General features: G+C 42.1%; 1 protein-coding gene across 2 annotated transcripts in view; it reads left to right on the top strand.

The window, feature by feature from the left end:
* The window catches only part of LOC147726108 (CMRF35-like molecule 9), a 261,759-nt gene that overhangs the window by 165,715 nt on the left and 69,398 nt on the right, over positions 1-26,646 (top strand). For both annotated transcript variants that reach the window (XM_086960213.1, XM_086960212.1), the window contains exons 4-5: positions 7,209-7,324; positions 11,598-11,641. In XM_086960213.1, coding sequence (XP_086816339.1) covers positions 7,209-7,324; positions 11,598-11,641 — 160 coding nt within the window. The remainder of the gene's footprint in view (positions 1-7,208; positions 7,325-11,597; positions 11,642-26,646) is intronic.

Here is a 26,646-nt window from a genome sequence, read left to right as displayed (position 1 = left end):
TGACAAATTGCAATGCATTGGTCCTTCATGTTGGAGGCTGGACACAAGTCTAACAACTTTGTCCAACAAACAACATTAGTTTTGAAAACAGCAGCAGGAGACACTATATCTTCTTTATTTATTTATTAATACATTTTTATATAGCGCAAACTTGACCCAAGAGGGTATCAGATCGCTTTACATTTAGGATCGTTGCGTTAGAAGTTACATCAAATAATAGAGCATAGTAAGGTACCGTAATCAGGAACAATCGTCAAGAATTCGTAGGAGGGAGGTGAGGAAGGAGTAATAGCGGGGAGACGAGGCGGAACTGTGCCCAATGTCCGGCTGGGTAGGTGATGGTCAAGGGGGTACCCAAGGGCCTATCTCCTCATTTGCTGTCTAGCAGCTCCACAGGTCATCAGCCATGGTGCTCAGGTCTCAACGATCAGGAAAACCAGGTTTTAGTCCATTTGATTTGAGAAGGCTATATAGCGCTGTCTAGACCCGGAGATATCAGAGCACTTAACCAGGGGATCGTTGCATTACAAGGTACATCAAAAAGGATTATGAAGCGCTGGCTAGACCCAGAGGTATCAGAGCGCTATAACAGAGGAACATTGCGTTACAAATTACATCAGTTACACAATAGCATAGTAGGGAAAAGTAAAAAAACAAGGTTGAGAGAATTTGTTGGCGAGGAGGGGAGGAAGGAGCTTAGCAAGGAGATGGAGAAGAACTGTGTCCAAAATTATTTGCTGGATAGGTGACAGTCGAGGGGGGACACAGGGCCAATCTCCTCATTAGTTGCCTAGCAACTCCTCCAGGCATCGGCCTTGTTGCTCAGGTCTCAACGCACGGAAAAAACTGTTTTGAATGGATACCTAGGCAACAAGGATTGAGGTTAAAGAAGGAGGTGGGGGGAGGGAGTAAAAAACAAGCCAGAGCTGGGGCTATCACGTAGGCCGATGGGGGATGTGATAAATGTCTCCTCTGGGCAGGACATGAAGGAATTCCAGAGTGTCTGCATGAGACATGCATGATTGACAGTAGTCAAATCTGTAAGGAAACAACAGGCAAGATGACAGACATTCTGAGTGCCAAGTGCAGACCTGAACCTAATTCTGGAATGCATGTTTTAAGCAGATGGGCCTGATCTGACAGAATGAAAACCACTGTACTCAGTAAGGGATGATGACCATCACAAAGGAGTAGCCATCATCTTGAATAAGGGGAAAGAAAATGCCTTATTGTGTGGAAGCCAGTTAACCACATACTCATGACATCAATGTTAAAAGGCAGGCGAATAAAAACCACAACACCAAAAATTTAGCCATTTTAAATCTATTTAATTACATTAAAACAATTTTCTCAGGGGGTGTGGCCCTGCAAGATGGGCGTCAGGACGTGCTTCTAGGAAGGTCCTCGCGGCCCGGCAATATCCTGCGGTACACTGCCATTCTTCACCCTGTGTTCATCTTGCTGTTCCCCGCTCCCTAGCCCAGTGCCTTGGCTGGGCCTGCAGTGGCAGGAGTGGAGTGGTGAGGGATCGTCCTTGTTGCCCTGTGTGGGAGTCTGAGCCATGGCCTCCAGTACCTGAGCCAGCGGCAGCACTGTGCTGCTTGTTCCCTTGACAGCCGCTCTGGAGCGAGCTGCTGGCAGTGAGTAGCATCTGGGGCATGGGTGCAGGAGCCCCCTGCCTTTGCTTGTGATCTTACAGGGAGAGCCTCACTGCCCATGCCTGCAGATGTCGGAGCAGTGCCGGCCGCAGTCTGCAATGTCAGTGATCTGCACCAGCCATTGGCCATTGATACATCCTGGCTCCCGGGGTGCCGCCATGCATCGGTTGACCGTGGAGGGGACACTTGAGAGGTGCGGATCACCCTGAACTGCCAACCTGGCTGACTTGGGGCCACACTTGATTGACTCTTCATGGAATTTAGATGCATTAATGTGGTTGGTTTGAATTTTATGGCTGGGCCCTGGGGACACTCGCAGTACTGTCAGTGCTGGAGTGGGTGGAGTGCAGGGGACCCTGTAGCGATGCAGTGAGTCCACCAGGGTGAAACCTTGCTTTGGGGGATGAACTATTTTTCTTTTTGTGCCTTCAGGGGAGAGATGACCAAATTCACCTCCTGAACTGGGACCCTTGAGACATGAGTGGAGGATAGAGAGGGTAAAACCCACCACTATAATGTCTGCTTTCTTGGTTTCCTTGAGTGGGATGAGGGAAGCATGATGGAAGAATTTGTCTTGCGCTGGATCCACAAGGTGCTGAAGCCAGCTGGCTTGTCCCCACTCTTGATGACTGAACGGCATATAGGGCACTTGTGGCCGCCCCAGGCCAGGGATGCCACTGTGGGCTATCATTGGCCAGACCTGAATTTTGAAGATAGAGGCTGTTTCCTACATGTTGGCGGGAGATGGATATTGCCCATTTTGATAATCAAATGGTCTCCATATGCCCAGATTACACTAATAATATTCGGAGGTCTCTGAAAGGGTTCCTGGAGGTCAAGGCCAAACTTCTCACCATGGGCTTCCGCTATATGCTTTTGTACCCGGCCTATCTTAAAGGTTTGTGTCAGGGTGTAAGTCCCACTTCTTTGATATCCCTGAAGATGTGTGGAACTGGCTGTAAGTCCCGGGAGAGAGCATGATCCTGGCAGGTAGGCTCGGGGAAGCCCGTGGAGCCCACAACCCAAATTGCAATAGGAGGTCCAGGGGTAATGCAGTGCGGCCGGACCGGTAGCCTCAGAAGAATGGGAGCACGTCAAGAATTGAGATCCAGGGGGATGATACCATGGTGCTGGTGCCCAAGGATGTTGAGGCTGCCTCAGTGATATCTGTGCCCACTGCAGGGCCGGGCCTAGACTTAGGTGACTCTGTCACTTGAATGCGTATAATTGCTATGCATTGGTTTCTTCCACTACTTCGCCTGCTTTCCCTACAATTATATTAATTGTTTGCTGAGAGGTGGGGTGTACTGGGGCAGAGAGTGCCTCTTTTCCACACTAAGTGGTAGGCCATGTTTGTAGGTGGCGGGGTAAGGCTGTGGGATCTGACAGCAGGGTACTTGATGGATGTGCAGTAGATGTGGTTGTTATACTTTTACCCTGGGGTGGGGGCAAGTCTGTTGCCTTGTTTGGTACTCCTAATCGTTTTGGAGTGCATGTTGTTGTATGCAGTGCAATTGAGCCTCTGAGATCACAGTGAGTATGAATCACCAAATCAACATTGTCACATGGAATGTTCAGGGGCTCTGGGATTACACCAGCATTAGTGGCCCCATTTCTGCCTCAGACGCCATAAGATTCAGGTTGCTTGTCTGCAAGTGACGCATCTTGGGACAGCTGAGGTGCAAAAATTGCAACTAAAGTGGAGGAGTCAGGTGTTCTTTTCTTTTGACTCCTCGCCAGGGGGGTAGCCATCTGGGTGGCCCCAGGGATCCCCTTTTGACTCACCTACTGTGAGACGGATGGAGAGAGGAGGTGTGTTTTGATTTAAGGTTTTCTGGATGGGAAAGAGATTAGAAATGCTGGATATGTTACCAGATAGTGACCCCCATCATATGGGCAGGTGATTTTTTGTGTGTTCTGAATGGTGGGGAACATTACTACCCTCCCTGGGATGCTACCAAGCCATTGATGACGAGCGTGCTGGCACAGGTGATGCACAACTTAGGGTTGATGGATGGGTGGAGCCTTTTTTTACCCAGAGAGCAGAGAGTATACACGTCCCTTGCCCATTATACCCACAGTAGGTTGTATTGTTTCTTGGTGGTAGAAACCAGATCAGTGCTGTGACACACATGGTCTGGTTCCTGTCTGATCGTGCCCCGACTCCGTCAAGACTGGACAAGGATAAGAGGCGGGATGAATGCAGAACATTGTGCATGCCCTCTGACCTTTTAGTCCAGGAATGACTTCGGGATGCGAAACAATGTGTAGGGGTCATCTTTGGACAGCACCAACACCAAGCTGATGCTCTTCTATGGATCAGAACATTGGTGGATGTCAAATAGTGACATCAACAAACAGTCATCCTTCTACACCAGGGACCTGAAAAAGATCTTGCTCTAGGAACTGGTTACCAAATGCAGATAAGTGTGCTGTACATAATAATGTTGAGAAAAAGATGGAGGTAGATATGGCACACCATCATAAGAGAACAAGACTCCTTCACAAGGACAGATCTCCACAGCACATCTAAAGGCAAATGGAAGAGAAAACACTTTTTAGTAAACTGTGGAAAACAGAAACAGAAATGAAGGACCTGAACCACAGCTGGTGCGCCATACAGAAACATGGCCAAGACCGACAAAAGTGGAGGTGTTTTGTTGCTTCCTTACATGCCAGTCAGCATAACAGCAGTAGAAATGACAGTATGTATGCATTATAAAAACATGCAGTGGTATGAAGAAACAGTCCACAGCATAAGATGCAAAACACTGCTGTTTTTGCTAATGTCTAATCATAAACACATTCTGCAGAGCCCAGAGGAGTTATTCCTGCCCATTCTGGTCAGCCTATAGATCTTTTTTAGCCACATTTACAACAAGTAAAGGCTGAGAGCAGCTTGAGAATTAATTCAAATTAGCCTCCAGAAGCATCTGGCAGGGCGAACGGTCACTTTCTGAAAGTTACTGTTCCTTAATATTTATCAAAAATCTGACTTCAGCATTGAATTGGATTGTTAATAACTATTAACATGTTGTGCTTTCATTATTTTTCTAGCTAGTCAAGTTCCTGAAATACAGAATTATTATTTTAATCTATACTCTGTTATTCTACATAGGACAGCTAGGTCTGCCACAGTGGAAATAACATTTTGGGCATTGACACTGTAGGGTCATGGTCATATTAATTCTCAATATGTCCCACTCTTAAATGCCATGGGGTGATTTACTAATATTGAAAATGTAGGCCTTTACCTGTCAAAAGGCTTATTTTGACAGGTTGCACATCAAGTTTTACACTGTAACATTTAGACACACCGGGTAGACATGTTTGCACTACCACTGTAGTGGATTGCACAGCAGGTGCTGCAGTCCCTAGCAGTATTTAACCTCATGCCCTGGGTGCATTTTCTACATAGTATACTAGGGACTTACAGGCAAGATAAATGCTCTCTTTAGGATAGGTAAAGTTCTAAAGCCAACAAAAATATGGTCCAGACAAAAACAGAACTTTTGGGGTGACCACACAGAAGGGCAGAGTTCTGGCAACTTTCTAATAGGGATTTCTTCAGGGAAAATATGTTCCCATAAGTAGCCTTTGTTTTTATAAGCAAGAAGTCAATATTGAATTACAATTCCGTGCTCAAAGTCAATGCATCTGATGCAGTTCTAGGTTTGTATATAATGGTTTAACAAAAGTGAGTAGGTAAATTGTATCGTATGTAAATAGCAATACCTCTTGAAGAATACTTATACTGAACCCATTTTTACAACATAATATGATTGTCCATACAAATATTGGCATTCACTTGCACGGTTTAATTTCTAGGTTCAAATATAAATCATTTTGTACTAAGATAACCTGCATCTAATCGTAAATGCAAATAGCTGTTGAATGATTACATTGGCATGGACAAGTGCATGATGACAACATTATAATGGGATTGCCCATACCAACATTAGCATTCATCAGCACGCACCAGTTTCTAGGTATGTATATGTTCAGGTGCTCCTTGTGTACATAACAATGACCATTGATGAAAGCCAATGCTGATATGGATGATTGCATCATAGCGGAGTGATAGTGATACTGGTGGGTTAGAAGAAGCTAAAAGAAGCAGCTTTATCCTAGCTCAATTCAGACTAACTCCATTCTTCTAACATCATGAAAAATACAAAATGGCAATGCACTGAGAACTTCGAAGCTGACTCCATGTCCGATGTTGTTTTATGACCCACAGTTCGTAATGAAGCCAACAGGATGGGGGCTGGGAATCAAGACTGAAGGAGGCGGGGTGAATATCGGTGGCGGGACAGACTGTAGCTGAAGTGCTGGTTGTTAGAGGTCAGGTCAAATCTGCTGCACTTCGTGAGAGAGGATTTACATCCTCCCCATTGAAATACAACATTTAGACCATCTGAAGATGGGAGCCTACAAGAGTTATTACACTGGGTTGCCAACACTGACATTTTGTCACTTGATTCCCTAGGATGCGGATCAAGCAATGAACATACAGGCCTAATTCATATTTCCTTCCTTTCCTATCCTTTGTGGGCATTGGAGCTACAATCAAAGAGAATTTAGTAAGATTATTGAATTATCCTTTTGAGATGCTGGGGACAATTGGTTTTCAACCAGAAAGAAGAGTTTTCAAACTTAGACCTCTTTGTAGAAAGTAAAGAGCACTCATTCCCAAATCCCTTTCTGTCACTTATGATTCCACTCAGGAGGAATGTAGAGGCTTGGATCGATGAGATGACAAAACCATCTGAAGCAGAGAGGCAAACATGGTTTCTGTGGGACCTGAATCTGACATGTTGAATTTCATATAAAAAAACAAATTTGTTGTCTGTGGGAAATTGTAGCCCGGCTGTTTTGCAAAGTTGTGTGTTTTGAATTTTAACAGCCCATGTTGGTCAAAAGCTCTATAAAACACACAAAATGTGATGGCTGGAATTCTTGTAACCTTGAAAAAGAAGGGAAATATGTCCCAACTAAACACAAACGACTATATCGGCATAGGTAATTGTACTAGTAGGACATATTAATCACATTCTAATGAAAACCACACTATGGGGAAAAGATGCTGAATGCCACTTCAGAGAGCACACACATTACAATATCATCAAATATCACAACATCACAACATTAATTACAAAACCATGGGTAGCATTTCCAATATTAAGTAGGGGTTAATACATACAGTTTATCACACAAATTCCTTAAAATTGGATTAAATCCAAACATATTAAAAAACATTTAAAAACCACAATATTATATTCACATGTCCAATATAATTAGAGGAAAAAAACATCCATATCAATCTCAGGCCTACCTGTCTTCAGTCGGACGGTTTAAGATCTTCTAGGGTTTAAAAAACCTGACTGAAATTTATACCAAACTTTTGTCAACTGTACTCCAAAGTTACCTTAAATGGGTTGGCTTGCATTGAATTTTTGCCCAGTCCTCAATTATTAAAACATTTATTGTTCAATGTCATTGAATTAAATACGACATCAAGTAAGTCATACATTGTTCATTTGTTTCTAGATCTTCCTCTGGCGAAACTATTCTGCTTTATCTTCTACCAACTGTTGGCATACTGCTCCTTGTGCTTCTCGTCACAGGAATACTTCTGGTCAGAGCAAAAAGAAGGAAGAAGCAAGGTATCAATACTTCTAGATGGCATGCATGAGAACCAGACATTTTCCTGTAAAGGGTCATATATTGAGCATCTACACTTCAAAAGATAAGCATGTGACTCATAAATGGTGCATTCTATGAATTAAAGTAATTAGGTTTTCTAAACTCAAGTGTCATGCAAGACAGCAGAACAGCATCCTAGCAACTGAGTAAACTAGAACCTAGTTTTTCAAACCCCAAATGACCTCCATGGCACTCAAAGTGCATAGGTAATTACAGCTCTTACTATTCTGTCACCCAAATATATGTCCACAACTAAATTAATGGGGTTTTCCAGATAGATTGCTCAGGAAATAAGGCACAAGCAGTGGCTAAGTGGTGACCAAGTAGAGGTGATAAAAAGTATAGATATTTAGGACTTCTTTTTAGATATAATGTGAATTTTAAAGCTTACACAGACTACCAGAAAGCTTGATCTAAGTTTATTACAGGTACCTTACAAAGGATGGACTTAGCATTGGGCATACATTGATAGAAGTACTTAGAGAGACCTACAGCGCTAACATAATAACATTGCTTTGTTATGGTTGTGAGGTTTTGACTGTGAAGAACATAGCTCAGTTGCAGATTATAGAAATGAATAATTAGAAAAGATGGCTAGGCATGCACAGAAAATTAGCGAATAATGCACTGAGGTTGGAGTTGGGACTCACCAATATATTATACAAATATAAGCAGAATATTCTTAATTATCGGGTTGCCTCACGGTGTAAACCAACGGCTCTGACACAATCAATTACATCATATCTCCAGCTGAATGATACAGGCGGATGGGCTGCCAAATTCAGATCATCAAGGATTGCCTGGATACTCTACTAGTGTCGGACCCGGAGAGTATGTCAGTGCTGCATAGAAAAATATCAGTAAAACATGTGTTAAAAGAGAAATCTAGAAATTCTGACCTAGAAGATATGGCGAAAAGAAATATGTTGCTTCATTTAATGGATGATGGTGGTGTTGTGCAAATGTATTTGCATGAGATAAAAAGTCCCAACACTACTGAGTGGTTCTTGATGGTTAATCTGTACAGACTCAGAAAAACTGTCATATGTCCACATGCAGTTCTCCACCTGTGGAAAACCTCAGGAAATGTCTTGATGCTTGGCAGGCTGTAGTCCACCATGGCTGCAATGTTTTTTACCTATGCTCTCTTGATGGCCAGTGGGTTACCCACCAAGGTCTCAATGGGGCCCTAGGTACTCTAGCTGCTGTAAGATGACTTATACTCCCCTCACAAGTGTATGTGGGAATCTAAATAACTATTTAATTTCCAACATTGCCAGCATAATCATTCTATGTAATCCCCCACTCAGAACAATTCTACAACTTATTGTATAGTAAATCACCAATTATATGCCCTTCAATCAGCTAGCAGGAATTCGGGGGCATATTAGCAAGAACCTCGTAAAAATTATCGCTGTTTTAGTGGCAGGAAACTGCTGCTAAAATGGCGATAATGGGCTTGCTAATATGCGTTATAGAATTCCAATAGAAGCACAGGGTAGATGTGCAGGACAACTTTTGATTTCCCTCAATCCCTCTTGTCTTGGAAAAGTTTGCTCAATTTCCAATTTACTGTACATGGTGAATGTTGGATTCAAGAGTGTTACATAACAAGCTGTGGGGTCCCATGCACAAAATACTTTGAGCCTAATTACAGTGGAGGAGTGGGGACAGCCGAGGACAGCCACACCAACCGTCCGAATACCGTATTACAAGTACTGCAGTCGGACATCCCTAATGTTATTGAGATGAATCTGTTTGAGAAAAGGACATTTGTTCTGTGAAAATTGAGAATCCCTCAGATCGCGAATGAAAACTTTTGTCCTGCAAACAGTCTCATTGTGTATGACGACTGGCTTTTTTTAACCACTTTCCAATCTGGCTTAGTCCACATTGGTAGAACAACACCACCAGTTCTGCTGGCCCTTACTAACACACTGCACCTGATAGCTGATGGGCATGGCATCCCTGCACTCACTTGTTGGACCTCACTGAGCTTTCAGCATCATGGATCTCTGCATCTTGTTACAAAGTCCAACTGGAATGGAATTAGATCTATTTTAATTTTCTATGACCATTCCCAGGATGTGGGACCAGGTCCTGTTTTGTTCAACTCCATCCATGTCTTTCATCATCACTCTCATCTATGTCAGCATTTTAGTATAGCTTAAATGGCCAGTTATAGGCCAATCAATCATTTCATGCTTAACATGTGCTCTGGCACAGAGCCCAATGTCTGCGAAAGGTATTCGAAACGCGTAAGGCGAAGATGGCAGCAGGACTGTGAAAGGGAACAGGCAGCTTGAGCCTTTTTACCTTTTTAGTGGAGCTGAGGCTTGGAGCTCTTCATCTCTGGTCGAGTGCATCTTGCACGACCACACCAAGCTGGGAGCATTAATACAGAGGTGGCGGTCGTGCCGCCGACATGCACCACCCTATGAAGCAGGGGGCCACAGGGGCAAGTATTCCACCAACCTCCGATATGGAGCAGAGATGCTGGATTTAGAAGGCACACGCTGACAGGGGCTCAATCCATGAGCTTGTGTACCAACAGTGTATAAACAAGCAACGAGGATGAAACAGATGCAAATAATATCTTCCCCTTACAATGCCCACAAAACATTGCATAGCCTCATCATGAGCAGCCCATCAGAGGGCGCGCTATTTGGCAATAAAAGGAACTGTGGTTGGACAATGCATGTTGCTTTCCTTCACCATCAACCTCTGATGAATAAAGTTATTCAAAACGCGTAAGGCGAAGATGGCAGCAGGACTGTAAAAGGGAACTGCCGGCTGGAGCCTTTTTACCTTTTTAGTGGAGCTGAGGCTTGGAGCTCTTCATCTGTGCTCGAGTGCATCTCGCACGTCGACACCTAGCTGTGAGCATTAATATATATATATATATATATATATATATATATATATATATATATATATATATATATATATATATATATATATATATATATATATATATATATATATATATATATATATATATATATATATATATATATATATATATATATATATATATATATTTAAATCAAAAGAGGGATAGCCGAGCCCGGTTCCAAAACATGGCACGTCCTTTATTTACACTCAGCCACTCAAGTCCTAATGCATTTCGGCTTACTAAAGCCTTGATCACAGGTGGGAATCATTGCAGTTGAATATGCAAGTGCTCAATTTAACATGTCATGTGACCTTCATACTGGCACTCCGAGTGTTCCAAGATGCACCGGTGTAAATAGTGCAAACGTGGGCAGTTTGATATTCTGCTGCATATCATTCTTTGGCCTATATTGCACTTTTTACAAATAGCATCCAGGAATAAAGTATCGAGTGCACATATAAAATTAGATGAATCCCAAAGTGGCAAAAAATAGCTTTGTAAGGGGGAGCTTTTTCAAAACTGTCCAATTGAGGTGTGCCCTCACTCTTCGCCATTTCTCCCCTCTGCTGCCAGAAATACCGCTCGGTTTGAATAGATCGACCTTTTAAGCATGCCAATAATGCCCCTCTCTGTCGTCTAACCACTTGGGACTAAATAGTAATTACAGTCAGATAGCAACTTGGATGCCAATTGTTATTTCCGTGACACTGGGAGCACAGAAGCATTGTTTTAGATATATACATCATGTAGGGCACAGCGCTAATCTAAGCTTCCTTTACTCTAGTTTCAGGCTGCTCACCCTGTCCTGATGATGATCTTAACTAAGTAAAGATACAAACGTCGTCGACCCCCAATGAAAATTCCCTTATTGTATATATTCCCTGTGGATTTCGTTTTTGTTGTTCATGTGATATTTCATATAATTTTCACTGCCACTCAGTCACGTTACACACCTTGTCACTTTTGTGAGCACCTGAACGTATCTTCATAAAATTGACATTATTTAAATGTGATTAAAACTACACATGTTGCCCTACTTATCCTGCTCCCTCTTGATTTAGTTTCTAGAACAAATAATTCCATACTCTAACCTGGACCAAGTAGGCCACCCCTGAGCCATTGTCTCTTTTACATGTACTTCAAGCCCTGGTTAGCACTACGGGGTACCCTTGATTTCCATAACTGACAGGTATTGAAAGCATTTAATCAATTTGGGTAATGTCACCTCTAGTCACAGGCAAGCACCACTAACTCATCGTGAGTAATTGATTTTCTGTTGAAGATGTTTGGTGTTTTAGTTGAATGTATTGACCAAAATGTATTGTTCATTATTTCAGCCATAAGAGAGACAGTAACTAACAACAGTCAGATACCTGACATGGTAAGTGAACGTTTTTGACTCAAACCTCCTTTCCCACAATTCCTTATGGCGTAACAAAAATGCTTCTATCACTTAGATATGTGTATGTTTGCAAACCAAATCAAACGTAGATCTAAATAGTACATTGGAATCAATTGATAAATAGTGGGGAGAGAGTGTTGATGCACTGTGCTTGATGTCCCAATAAACAATTTATGTTTACATAATAAAAGCAGGTTTCTTTGAAAGATGCTCTGTTCACTACTGGTAGCTTGATGGACAAAGACATGCAAATCAAGAGAATTTGTGGGGTTTAAACAGCAATACAAGCACAACATTAATAAGAAGAACTCAATACAGCAACATTCCTAATCTGTACATTATAAATACAAATTAACAAAATCAGAAGAAGAATGCTGTTATTATTTGTGATAAACTGTGTCAAAGAGGTCTGCTACATATCTGAAAAAAACCTATAAGGACATTTGATGGTATAAGGGTATATTTGTTGAACTTTACTCTTAAATAGATTATTTAATGTTTTGAACATTGAGAAATCCAATATCCCTCCCTATTTCAGCATCCAAGGAAAAAGGACTGTGGTTGAAATATTAATGAAGCATTGATATTGTATTCTCTGTATAGTGGGGAGCAGGTCATCTCCCGGGTTGCTTTCATTGTGATTATTAAATTGTTAGGATGACAAGCAAATGAAGCAAATTGTATACAAGCAGGAGTAGCATTTTTAAAAAAATGTGGATATTTTACATTGAAGGAAATTTACCACCACAGAGATTTAAATGTGTTTTTCAAAAATGACCAAAAGTGTGTATTCATTGATACAACTAAAAGAAGTAATGTCCTGACAGAAGGTATTTAACCCCTTGCATGCGTCGGGCGGCCCCCGGCCGTCCGACATCACAGTTGGCACGTGCAGAGGGCGGTCCGAACCCAGCCCACTGATTATTTCGCCAGCACCGTGGCGGAATTTGCGCCGCGGTCAATGGGTTAAAGCAGTTCAGTTATGTGAAAAAACATGACAGTTTCCAGACACAGTTTTAAATACTCATAACTAGCATCAAAGTCTCTAAACTCATTGTTGGAAATGAATGCCATGATCTTCAAAACTTGTAGTGCAAGGGTCTGTGTCTCCTGATATCCTGACCACATTTCTGCACCTTTCAAAGTCTGTTCCTTGGATTGCAAGCAAAATGTTTCGGTTTGGCAAAGCTTCCCGAACACTCTTTTGGACCTTAGACAAATATCCATTTCCTCTGGACCTGCTGGTTTTTTCGTGGCAGCCCAAATACTTTTCACCCTAAAAGCTTTTAGTGGAGTAGATAGAAAACAGCTTTTCTTTTGATCTGTCCTGGATTTCTCTTCCTCTTAGGGAATTAGAAAAAGGACTTCTTACATCACCATGAGAATAGGGTTTACAGTTGGAATTAAAAAAACATATGACTCTGGTCCTCATCCCTTGCAGCCATCAGTTTATTTTGCTAGAAGGATACATGTGATTAATGGGGACACCTAAACCTTTCCTTATAAAATTGTCAGGTTCACTCCAAAAAATCTATGCCCCTGTCTTGCTCCCACTTAGCAGGATTTATGTCCCCATCTGTCTCCTGCTTCCCTGCAGCAGCTATGCCCCTTTGACTGACCGCTTCTAATCAACATCAGTGAACTTAGAATACATTTCAATAAAACAAAGTTTATGGACTTCAGTATTAGAAAACACACCTCAGAAATGTTTGTTTTCAGTTTATCTTGATTAGAAACAATCCTTTTAACTTAGTAGTTGCAAGTATGGAAAGCGAATCTTGAGAGAGTTCTGATGAATATTGTTAGATTTGGGGGTTTCAAGTTGACACAGGGGGGTACATGTGACAAATAGGGACCCTTGCCTCTAGTCAGGGTAAGGGGGCACACTCCTAAAATTAACCCTGCTCACCCCCTTGGTAGCTTGGCACGACCAGTCAGGCTTATCTCAGAGGCGGTGTGTAAAGCATTTGTGACCAAATACAGTAATCAAGTGATAACACCACTGATGGACACCACACAGATTTTATATAAAAAAAGTATTGTTTATATAGACTTATCACAAGACCACAAACGCAAAAATCCACAATACTGTACTTAAAAATGGTAGTTTTAACTTAGTTCTGTTCAGTTCTTAAAATGCGACACTTCGAGTCAATTTACCTTGCGATGCGTTGTGCTTCCACAACAAAAAAGTTGCAGCGATGGAAATGCGGCAAAGTTCAGGTGCAAAGAAATAAAGACGTGAAGATCTTCCCGATGCAGCATGCTGCTCAGATGATGCGAGAAGTCTCGATTCGATGCGTCAGCTGCAGCAGCGACACCCGTGTTCCTCGATGCGATGACAACAGCTTTGGAAGGGACACTCTTCTCTTCCGCACAATGCGACAACTACAGTGGCGACGTTCAAGATGCGAGGCAGCAGCTCCGACGACGGCACACTTCTCCTTGGATGCAAAGTGCTTTTCTTGATGCAGTGCAATACGACAGCTACTGCGGCAACATCCACGATGCGACGGCAGCAGCAGCGGCATGCTTCGTCTTCGTTGTGAGAGGCTTCTCTCGATGCGGTGCAATACTACAGCTACAGCGGCAACATCCATGATTCGACAGCAACAGCAGTGACAGTGACATGCTTCCTCTTCATTGCAAGGCGCTTCTCTTGATGCAGTGCAATACGACAGCGACGACATCCATGATGTGACAGCAGCAGCAGTGACGGCGACACGCTTCTTCCTCTTGAGTCACGTTTCCAGGTCCTTGCAACATGCAGTCCCTCAGAAGGCCCAAAACAGCAGCAGGCACTTCCAAAGAACTCTGGGGAGCTGGAGGTTGAAGTCTGTTGTCCCTGAAACTTCAGCAAGAGGCACGCTCTGTTCCAATCCCTTGGAGATCCTTACAAGTTGATGAAAGTACACAAAGTCCCTTTCTCCTTTCTTTGGCAGTCAGGCAACCACTGCAGGCCAATTTAAACCAACTTCACTAAAAGATGTATTGTAGAATTCTGAGTTCAGGCATACTAAACTCGAATTTCTACCATGTTCCTATAGTCAGTTAGGATTTTAAGATGTAATAATCTAACTGCCCATTCTGGCCTATGGAGAACAGGTAGCCTGACAATAGTGAAAAACGAAAATGGCTGTAATTCACTATTAGGAAATGCCACACACACCAGGGCAATGGCAGGCCTTAGACACATTTTACAAGGCTGCTTCTGTGGGTGGAACAACCAGTGCTGCAAGCCCACCAGCAGCATTCGAATTTAAAGCCCTGGGCACAATCAGTGCACTGTACTTGGGTCTGACAGGTAAACCGGACATATGTATATATATATATATATTCACTGAAAAAACCATAGGTTTCACACATGTTATAGTTAGCTGGACATTTCACTCATACAAAACCATTGAAATTCCCCCGATATAGTTAGTTAAGCTAACTATAACTTGCGCGCCCGTAATGCACTGCTGATAACATAACATATTACATCACTCATGACATGGACAGTGACATCACTCATGACATCCCTGATGACATCTCAAATGACATCACTGATGACATCATCCAATAAAGTTGTGTTTTTCTGAAAAATAAATATTTTTTTATATGTATATCTAAAGGTCGATGGAAGAATAAATGGGTAAATAACTGTCTACATGGACTTTTTTTTTGTAAAATTGATTGTATAACTACCTTATTAAGTGTATCTTAGTGAATACATGTATTAGCGAGTTATTTTTAAATATGTAAATATCTGTATCAGTGTCTCACTTTGTGTATAAGTGGCTGCATGGGTTGGTGAGTAGCTACATGAGTGTGTATATGGGTGATTAGTTTTATTTTGAGTATCAGTATGAGTGTCTGTATGGTGTGGTGGGGGGTATTATTTAGTGCATAGATGCATGAATGAGTGACTCACTGTTTGTATGTGTTTTGAAGACAGCATGTGTGCAGGACTGTATGGGTGGATGAGTGTGTGGATGGGTGTGTTAGTGAGTGAATGACTGTCTCAATAGTATCTTTATAAGTAACTACATATGTTTTAATCTAGTATATGTGAGTATTGATGTATATAAGTGATTATATGCGAGAGTGAAAGATTGGAAGAGTTCCTGTATAAATATGTATGTGTTTCTATAAGTGATTGTTTAAGAGAGTAAGTATGTGTACGTTTTTGTAAAAGTAAGTGTAGTGGGGTGTGTATTGCTGTATATGCAAATAAATGGATGTGTGAGTAACTCTGTGGATGAGTGTCGGTGTGTGACAGGATGTATAGGTGTATGAGTACATATGATGAGTGAGAACATGTATGAGTGACTTTATAGAACTGTTGGTGAATGAGTGGATGTGTGTGTAGATGGTGGAATTACTGAATAGGTTCTTGTAACTGGTATTGGTATCTATATTTTTAGGAAAATGTTAGTTTCTATTTTTAAATGTGTGTATCAAAGGATATATTACGCTGAAAGGAGGTCTGCCATTCTTTCACAAGTATAATGTCATCAGTGATGTCATCAGAGATGTCATTTGAGATATCATCAGTGATGTCATGAGTGATGTCACTTACCATGACATGATTGATGTAATATGTGACGTCATCAGCAGTGCATTGCGGGCGCGCAAGTTATAGTTAGCTGAACTAACTATAACTGGGTAATTTCAATGGTTTTGTATGAGTGAAATGTCCAGCTAACTATAAGATGTGTGAAACTTATGTTTTTTTTCAGTGAAGTTCTAAGGTTTCTTAAATGCTAATTTACTAACTATAACGTGGCTGAAACCTATGTTTTTTTCAGTGAATTTCAGAGGTTTTGTAAATGATAATTTATTAATTGTTATATTTTTTATACTGATGTACTACATTGTTTTAAAGTGTTTAACTTTAGATATTTATTTTTTAGATTGCATTACATATTTTTAATATAAATTGAAAAAAATGTTTTTAAAAATATTGGAATTGTAATATTTTTTTTATTTTATATATTTTTTTATTTACATTTATTTTATATAGCAGGCAATGATATCCTATGAAAGGAAAGTCAAGTTACTGGTAGGTACGGTTAAAATTACTTTTCAGGATCAGTAGTGAGCTGAAAGATGCAGCACTGAGATCTAGTTCGGCTGATTTTAGAGGAATTTTTTAAAGCTCCAAAATTCCACACTTAGAAAAATTTGCATGTGAAACCTGTCAATGTTAGCCTATGGATTAAATTCAAGTTACTGTAAGTTAGATTTACTTTTCAGGGTCCGTACTGGGCTCAAAGATGCAGCACTGACGTCTCTCGTGATAACAGGTAAGTAAATCTGAATTCGTAGTTCGCCTGATTTTAGAGGAATATTGTGCTCAATAGTGAAGGAAGGGGGCAGGTCCTGAGGGAACATGTGTGCAAACACGCCCTGTGGAGCATTTTAGGTTGGGGAAGTAATTCCTCTTCAATCCTGAGGTCCCCTGTGAGCCAACTATCCCACCAGGTACCTCCAGTATGCGCCAGGAGCTGCGTTGCAGAGAGGTGTTCAGAGGGCATGCCCCCCTTTTACAACAATCTGCAACGCAGCCCCGTGGCGCTTACTGGTGGTACCTGTTGGACTAGTTGACCCCTAGGGGATCTCTGGATTGAAGAGGAATTTATTTCCCAACTAAAACACGCCACAGGGCATGTTTGCACACATATCATCTCAAGCCCCGCCTTCTACCTTCACTACTGTGCAAACAAGCCCCGTAGCGCGTTCTAAGTTGGGGGATTAAGTCCCCTTGCGTACTGAGGGTCCCTGGGGGACAAATAGCACACCAGGCACCTCCAGTATGCACCAGGGGGCTGTGTTGCAGAGAGATGAAAAAAGGGGCCTCTCTGCAATGCAGCCCCCTGGCACGTTTGCAGCAGGGGAACTAATTATCCTTGCATACTGGGGGCCCCTGGGGTCAACTAGCCCTGCAGGAATCTCCAGTATGCACCAGGGGGTCAGGGTGTTTCTACCTGCCCCCTTTTTGCATTTTTCACGTTTCTTTTTCTGTTTTCTTGTTCCTCGGGTTCTACCGAGGCACAAGATGGCTGCCAAAACACCCTGGTTTGGAGTGTTAACAGACAGTTTTCAGCCAATTAGCATGCAGCTCATGCTCGTAATTGGGTATGCGTGCAAAATCCGTTCCGCTTGCGGAATTTTTGAATTTTCAGCAATTTCGCGATCCGTGAATCTCTCGATATCTCCTCGGGCGGATTTTTGCACATGCCCGAGTTGAAACTTCCTCCCTATTTCTACGGCCTACAATTAGATGTAATCCTTGATGGAGGTCTTTGCATCCATGCGTTTCTCGAGCGCAATCCCCGTGTACTTCCTCTGACCAGGAGGCTGCTTTCTTCTCATCTGCTGCTCTGATCGGTCTCTGACCCTTTAAAAACAAGAGGCATGTGAACTCACATAGAAGCCCCCCCCCCTGTTTGGCCCTGTCACACACATATTAGGGTATGCAACGTCTTCCCGCCCTTTCCTCACTTTGATGGACAGCTCACTCGAGGAACATCGGCACCTTTTAGCGCAGTGGCAAAGTTACAGACACAGGTGGTCACTGGAGACAACTCTTCTGGCCCTTTACGCAGCTGTAGTGTTGCAAAAGCACTATACATTTACCCACCGAGGTAGCACTTACTGATTAGCCAGTAGAAAGTACTCCAGTTCAGTAGAAGTATGGCACAACACGGTGGCATCTTCGTGCATAAATATACAGGCAGGATTCATTTTGGCACGATGCACCTGTCACAAAAATTAAACCTCAACAGGAAGCATGTTGTAAATGGAATTAAGCAGGCAGCAGGACACATCTTCTTGTAGTTAGGAGTATTTATTAAGTTACAAGATAAGTTAAGACACAGAGCAGAGAAACCCCACAGCTGACCAGACCAACTGCCAGGGCTGGAATCCTCAACACCACAAATAGAACACAGATAGATAACATGGGAGATAGAGAAGGTAGGAACACTAAGAAAGGACTACAGACACCAGGTAGACATATTTATGTAAGTATAAATACACAACACATCTCCTCCCCTTACCATCAAAAGACAAAATGAAAGACTCAAACACACAGTAGGAGTTAAAGCATGGAGATATCAGAAATATCACTAACATGAACAGAAATACAATAAGAAAGTAGACATTTGTACTACACACTCCATCCCCCTCCCTTGGTGAAAACAAAACATGGTTCAGATGAATGAAAATCAATGCAACAAGGAAAGGTGTTCACACCCACAACCTCCCCCAAACACGGGTACACCATAGGGTAGGTACACTTTCCACAATAACCCCCCCAAAAAAATAACACAAGTAGGTGTAGACACAAACCCTTGGGAGAAACACACCATACCCAAAGATAAGTACACTATTGGTAAAACACACCTTCCTAGGAAAGTACAGCCACAACAGCTCATTTTACACCTTCTACAATGACCTCCAAAACACACCATACCCAAAGAAGGGTACACCATTGGGTAAAACACAACGCCCCAAAGAAAGGTACACCATAGGGTAAAAGACACTGCCCTAGGAAAGTACAGCCATAATAGCTCTTCTTACACTTTCCACAATGACCCCCGAAACACACCATACCCAAAGAAGGGTACACTATTGAGTAAAATACACCGCCCTAGGAAAGTACAGCCACAACAGCTCTTCTTACACCTTCCACAATGACCCCCAACACACCAGTTCACACCCCAAAGAAGGGTACACCCTTGGGTAAAAGACACCGCCCCAGGAAAGTATAGCCACAACAACTCTTTTTACACCTTCCACAATGACCCCCAAAAACACACAAATTCACATCCTAGAACTAAAACTACAACATACCCTACATAGGGTATACCATAGGTACAGACTGGCCCCACACCCTCCCCAAAGAAGGGTACACCATTACCTTCCACAATGACCACCAAAACACAAAAGTTCACACCCTGGATCTAAAACTACAACATACCCTACATAGGGTATACCATGGGTACAGACAGGCCCCACACCCTCCCCAAAGAAGGGTACACCATTGGGTAAAACACACCAGGTAAGATTATATAAGCTCTCCTAGATAGAGTACATTAGGGGTATTGACCCTTAAACCAGAATAAGGCACTGAATGTCAGCACAACCTCTCCATGAAGAAAACAAAAAGGAGAACAGACCCTTGAAACTGAATGAAGAGAGAATCGCTCATACAACCTCCCCTAAGTAAACATTTATCACCCTTGCAAACTGTGCAACTTCCCTTAAATGCAAGAACAAACTGGATTGAGGTAGTAACTGTCCACACTTGTCCCCATAAAAAGAGTACCCATAGGGGAAATTACCATAGATAAACAAACAAAGGGAAAGGACCTGCACATAGGTGAGCGTTCCCTCACCAGAAGTAATCACTAATATGAAACTGGTTCAAAGATCGTTCAATGTAACTCTATGTTGCTCCATGAAGGTTGTCCTCTACTATTATCAACAAGTCAACCCAACCATTGACACAGGTATTGTGACCTGCAGCAGGCAAGACCAACCAACACTCGAAAGTAACTTTGAAACTGTCATCATGTACCTGAAGTTGATCTAGAACGAGCACTCTCATACCTCATTCCTGAGGTGACCACAAACAACATAAGCCCCTCATAGACAAGCTGATGAGTTGTCTTACAACTAGACACAACTCGCACACAACATTTGTTGTGGGACAAACCCTAGTCCTAGTTCCTCTCAGAACCTCTCCATCACAACTCTCTTTCGAGAATCTGGGACCTTAAACTTGGTACTTCTGTAAACCCCACTGTCATAATTCAACCGGAAACTTCTCAGTCACGATTGCTCTGACGCTCAATCCTCTCCTAGATTCCTTGACTTGCTTCTGGGCTCACTGTCACATTTTCAGAACTTATATAAGCTTTGGAGTCACCAGACTAACAGTCATTACCCTGTACATTCTCAGTCCTGGACACAGGTTCTAGACTCTACATTGATCACTGACCCAGTTCAAAACTCACTGTTCCAGTTTTAGACTGTTCCAGTTTTAGAGTCTCTAGACTCCATGCCACTATTCTGGACTCCTTTACCTCTCCTTACAGAATACAAAATGTATTGGCATCAGAACCACAGTCCATCCTCGCTGTTAAACCTGGAACTTTTCTTTCAAATCCAGGCTTTCTGACTTCGCCTCCGTTGAGGGCATACTGTCACAACGCTGATCAAGAACCTTTCTTCCCGTTTTGGACTTGCCGTCCAGAGTCTCACTTGAGACCTTTGTCCCCGTGGTGGAAATACCGTCCAGACTCTCATCTGGAACCTTTGCCCTCCTTATGGACACACTGACCAGAGACTTGCCTGGGACCTTTTTCCTAGCTGTGGACTTACCATCCAGAGTCTCGCCTGGGACCTTTGCCCCCCTTAGTGGACTTGCTGTCCAGAGACTCGCCTGGGACCTTTGTCCCCTGGAATTAACCTCGTCCCCTTCCATTACAGGGACATTTCTCCGTCCCCATCCATCGCTTGGATCTTCGGGTACAGGAATTCACTTTTCCGTCTCTCTTTTGTTCCGTCTCTCCTTTGTTTTTTTATAAAAACTTTAGTGCCATTAAACTACAGGAGTCCCCATCTAGATCTTCTGTGTCCCCTCTTAGTTTCGGGATCATTATCCCCCTCTGGTCTTGGCACTTCCTAGACCTCTCCGAGTTAGATTCTTGTATCATGGACCTTGTATTGACCTCCCATTAGGTCCAAGGACATCCTTGTAGTTGTTCTTTAGTAGCTTTGACTACTCACTAGACTAAACAGTCTATCACTTTCAGTAAAATAGAGTTTGAGTCACAATAGATTATAACCTCACTTGCCACACTTTCCAGGTCACTGTCAGAAACACTGTTTTAAATTTCCATTTACGTCACTGGTCTTCAATTTGATCCGTGCTAAACACTATAGTCTTTCATTTTCAGTGAATTTCGAAATCGTTTTTGAAACAGAAAGATTTTTGAAATACCAAAATGATCCACCAGATGGCACTCTTGCAAATGAAATTCTTAACTTCAAAACGAACATATTAGCAAGTGATTCATGCATAAGTCTGTCCAAACTTGCGCAAAAAACTATTTATATCCACCGACGCACTTGGAAGGTGTCGATTACACTAACGCGATCAAATTCCTTGTGACTAAACTCTTATCATGAAATGGAAAATGCCAGCGCTCCACTCACTGTATTTCTAGTGAGAAACGAAGAGAAGAGTGAGTTGGCCACAGGTGAAGAATCGATCCTTGCTTCGTGAAGTGAAACGCACCCTCTGTAGTCTCACATACATTGATGAAAGAGCGATACCATGAAAACACAACTGAGCCTCAAAAAGGCTTCCTGACGTTTACAACGCTGCGTGCTTACGTGTCAATGACATTGATCCTCCGCTAGGATGTCTTCCCAAACTAATACGTCATCATAATCCCAATGCAGCTGAGGAGATCATATTGGAGCTTTAAAAAACAACGCTCCACGCAGCATACAAGCAGAAAAAACTGTCCAGGGAATAACCAAGAAAACTTTGAATCTCTTAACACACAGCAACGGAGATACAGATCAGGTAGCTGCAAATGATTCCCTAAACGTTAATTTTTTATAACAGCTGAGATGAGAGGCATGGAAGCTGCATGGCTGACCACAATAAATGTTACCGGCAGTTGATCTCTGGCAGTTATTCATAGCTCGACTAATGAATAAACCGAGACTGACAGTTTCCAATTATTTTCTGCTTTGTTTGCTTGAACCCGTTTTCTGTTTAGAGAAGCTTACTGACAACAAAATAGAAATTATACTTGCAGATTTAAACGAGTCCGTCTTCAGTATTTGCGTCTCAGTGAAATCATGGGTTATTAGGCAGGAACCCGGAAATACTTTCCAATTTAAAAGAGAAATTAGCAGTCTTTTTATCAAACGTCACCAGTCTCTTTACTTAAAGAAGATTCTCTTCAATATGACGTTTAATTCACCTCAAAGTAGTTTCATCAATCATATAAAGTCTTTTGAACTTTGCTCAAAACTCTGTTACTCACAGTTGCTTGTTACTTATACTTATATCCACGCGTTTACCAGGATTAACATGCTGCCGATGTCTTTTACACTTGCTTTATTGACTCTTCTTGTAGTTTGCGGCTATTTCCTTTGCACTGTCTTGCAAGCACAGATTTCCGGTTACTTTTCTTCATTACAGACTGCAGTTAAATGGGTTCTTTTTGGTGAGGTACTGCTCTGGTCTTCCTGGTCTTCTCCTTTAGTCTGCCTTTGGTCTGGTCAGCTCCAAACGTCACCAAAATGTTGTAAATGGAATTAAGCAGGCAGCAGGATACGTCTTCTTGTAGTTAGGAGTATTTATTAAGTTACAAGATAAGTTAAGACGCAGAGAAACCCCACAGCTGACCAGACCAACTGCCAGGGCTGGAATCCTCAACACCACAAATAGAACACAGATAGATAACATGGGAGATAGTGAAGGTAGGAACACTAAGAAAGGACTACAGAAACCAGGTAGACATATTTATATAAATATAAATACACAACAAAGCACTTACAGATATAAGCAGGTGCCCGAGTTGAAGCTCAAATTCAGTCGCGCATTATAATCAGGCCAAAAAACTAGTGAGCACGGTCCAGGTTTGCTTCCTCCCCATATCTACCACCTACAATTAGATGTAATCCTTGATGGAGGTCTCTGCATACATGAGTTTCTCGAGCGCAATCCCCGTGAACTTCCTGTCATCATGCATCACCGGTTTATGACATATGTTGCAGTGTAAGGGGGAAGCAGCAGAGACACAGTTTTATTTCAATTTGGTTAAAACAAGCAAAAACCTATTTAGTCACAAAATGATCCTACGATGAAGATGAACCTCAAAGACAATCTAATTCTGCCCGACCTTCTCTCCCTCAGGGGCCTCTCCTTGTCTCTGCTGTGGTGGAGGCCTCCCCTCTTAGCCTGGACCTCGTGACATCACAGTGGAGAGCCTGACACATCACAGGTGTTCCATTCACAGGATTCTGCTGCTGATGCTATCCTGGACCTCGTGACATCACAGCGGAGGGCCTGGCACATCACAGGTGTTCAATTCACAGGATGCTGCTGCTGGCTCTAGCCTGGACCTCGTGACATCACAGTGGAGAGCCTGGCACGTCACAGGTGTTCCATTCACAGGATTCTGCTCCTGGTGCTAGCCTGTCTCTGCTGTGGTGGAGGCCTCCCCTCTTAGCCTTGGACCTCGTGACATCACAGTGCAGGGCCTGGCACGTCACAGGTGTTCCAGTCACAGGATTATGCTGCAGGTGCTGCTGGAGGGCGGAGGCCTCAGTCTGATTGACACATCTTGCTTGCACACTCACATCCATACAAACATGTGTGAAGACACTTGCACATGGGTGTTGTACACTAGTATTTATTAACTTTAACACAAGAGCAGAACTATGGGCGCTCTTCAACCAATGACATCCAGGAGCAGTTGCTGCGTCACTGCTGATAGGTGGGTTTGGCCGCGGGGAGGGTACCCCATTCACAGTAGGAGCTCTCATTCATCACCAGGCTCGTAATGGGGCTCACTCATCTAGAACAATCTTTACTGTGTGTCGCTCTGGGGTGCTTCTACTTTTCCTGTGAGCTTTAGCCATATATATATTCACAGAAAAAACCATAGGTTATAGTGGATATATAGTTAGGAATTTGCATTTACAAAACCTTGAAAATTCAATGAAAAAACCATTGGTTTTAGGCCATATATAGTTAGGAATTAGCATTTACAAAACCTTATTTTACTCGCATAAAACCATTGAAATTCCATATATAGTTAGAAGCGCTAACTATATATCGCGCACCCGCAATCCACTGCTGATGATGTCACATATTACATCATTCATGACATGGTCAGTGACATCACTGATGACATCACTGATGACATCTCAAATGACATCACTGATGACATCACTGATCACAACATCCAGTGATTGTATGTGTCTGTAAAGTTTAAATATGTTTCACATATTGAAGAATGAGTGGATGTATAAGTGTCTGGCTGAAGAATTTAGTAGGTGCATGACTGACTGTATGAGTGAGTGATTAAATGTGTCTCACTGAGTGCATGGGTTAGTGACTAAACTGTCTTAATTTGTGCATCAGTATGTTTGTTGTTGTGTAAGCTGCTGCATGTGTTGATCAGTAGCTATAAGAGTGGCCATATGGGTTATTGATTGGTTGCCCAAGTATTTGAATGGGAGGCTGAGTGTGTGTGTGGGTGGCTGGGAGGTGCGTGACTCTGTGCATAGATGTGTAAGCAGTTGATTCACTAGGAGTATGAGTTCAAGAGTGCATGTGGAAACAGCTATATGGGCGGCTGACTGTGCATGGGTGTGTTGGTGAGTGAATGGATTTCACATTGCTACATGTGCAAGTAAGTACGTATGTAAAACACAATACATGTGAGAGTTGAGATATATAAATAACTGAACATAAGAGCCAGTGAATGTGTGAGTGGCTGTATCGATCACTGTGAGCTTGTATCAGGGATTATATAAGAGAATAAATATGTGTTATTATATGTTTGAATAAGTAAGATGTGTATAACTTTATAGTTGAGGAAATGGAGGTGTGATTGATTCTTTGCATGACTGACTAGGTGTGTGAGTAACTCCATGGATGAGTGACAGTCTGTGAGTGTCTGTTTATACTGAGTGTATGTAAGGTTATATTAGAGTCTGAAGAGGTTCATTGTATTATCACATGAGTGATGTGATCAGTGATGACAAATGAGATGTCATCAGTGATGTCATTTGAGTTGTCATCAGTGATGTCATCAGTGATGTCATTTGAGATGTCATCAGTGATGTCATTTGAGTTGTCATCAGTGATGTCATTTGAGATGTCATCAGTGATGTCATCAGTGATGTCACTGACCATGTCATGAATGATGTAATATGTGACATCATCAGCAGTGGATTGCGGGTGCGCGATATATAGTTAGCGCTTCTAACTATATATGGAATTTCAATGGTTTTATGCGAGTAAAATAAGGTTTTGTAAATGCTAATTCCTAACTATATATGGCCTAAAACCAATGGTTTTTTCATTGAATTTTCAAGGTTTTGTAAATGCAAATTCCTAACTATATATCCACTATAACCTATGGTTTTTTCTGTGAATTTCATTGGTTTTTTAATAGCAAATATGAAAAGCTTTAAAATGTCAAGTACGTGATAGATAAAAACATTTTCGTATTTATGCACGCTGATGTGCTTTGAACGCTGCACCCCTCCCCCCCCTCCCCTCTTTTGTCTTAGTAGTACTCTCTCTTTGCAGATACTGAAGGGTAGTTAACGCAGGCCTTTACCCCCGTTGTAATCCGTCGTGCCTCCTTGTCTCTCCATTTGATTGATTGTTGTCCAAGCATTTACTGTTTTAGAATTGGTTCTCTTTGGATCATTCTCTATTTACAAACAAGCACAAAGTCGCAATACTCTGTTTAGTCTTTGCAGATAGTGAAAAATCGTGTAAAAAAATAAAAGTAATCGAGCAAAATCAGTAGGCCACTAATTGGATCTCTTTTTGACCTCGCTAAAATAGAAATATTAGAAACAACCCTTCATGAGAAATACGAAAAAAGTGAGATGAACTGAGCTCCACACCATGAGGGCTGCAAGACAGCTCGGCTCCATCACCCATCCCGCACAAAATAACGACAAACCCTATGCAAATATTAAAAATATAGACAACACACCAGCAAAGAAACAGGGTAAAACATTTTATTAAAAAACTATTTACATAACGTTGGTTTATAAGATGATGTCAGTAGTGGACCGATGTGTGAATAGATCGAAAACAGCACAAGGCTCCAAGATCCGGATGGCAAGCTCCTGGATGTTGGGTGCCATAGTTTAGAGTTCTGAATTTCAGCCTTTTTCAATGCCTGTGCTTTGTTGAATCAAAATGGCGGCTTGACACA

The sequence above is a fragment of the Lissotriton vulgaris genome, chromosome 3_1 (assembly GCF_964263255.1).
Source record: "Lissotriton vulgaris chromosome 3_1, aLisVul1.2, whole genome shotgun sequence".
Lineage (NCBI taxonomy): Eukaryota > Metazoa > Chordata > Amphibia > Caudata > Salamandridae > Lissotriton > Lissotriton vulgaris.
The sequence above is the reverse complement of the archived record's forward strand: the minus strand, read 5'-3'. Positions and strand labels throughout refer to the sequence as shown.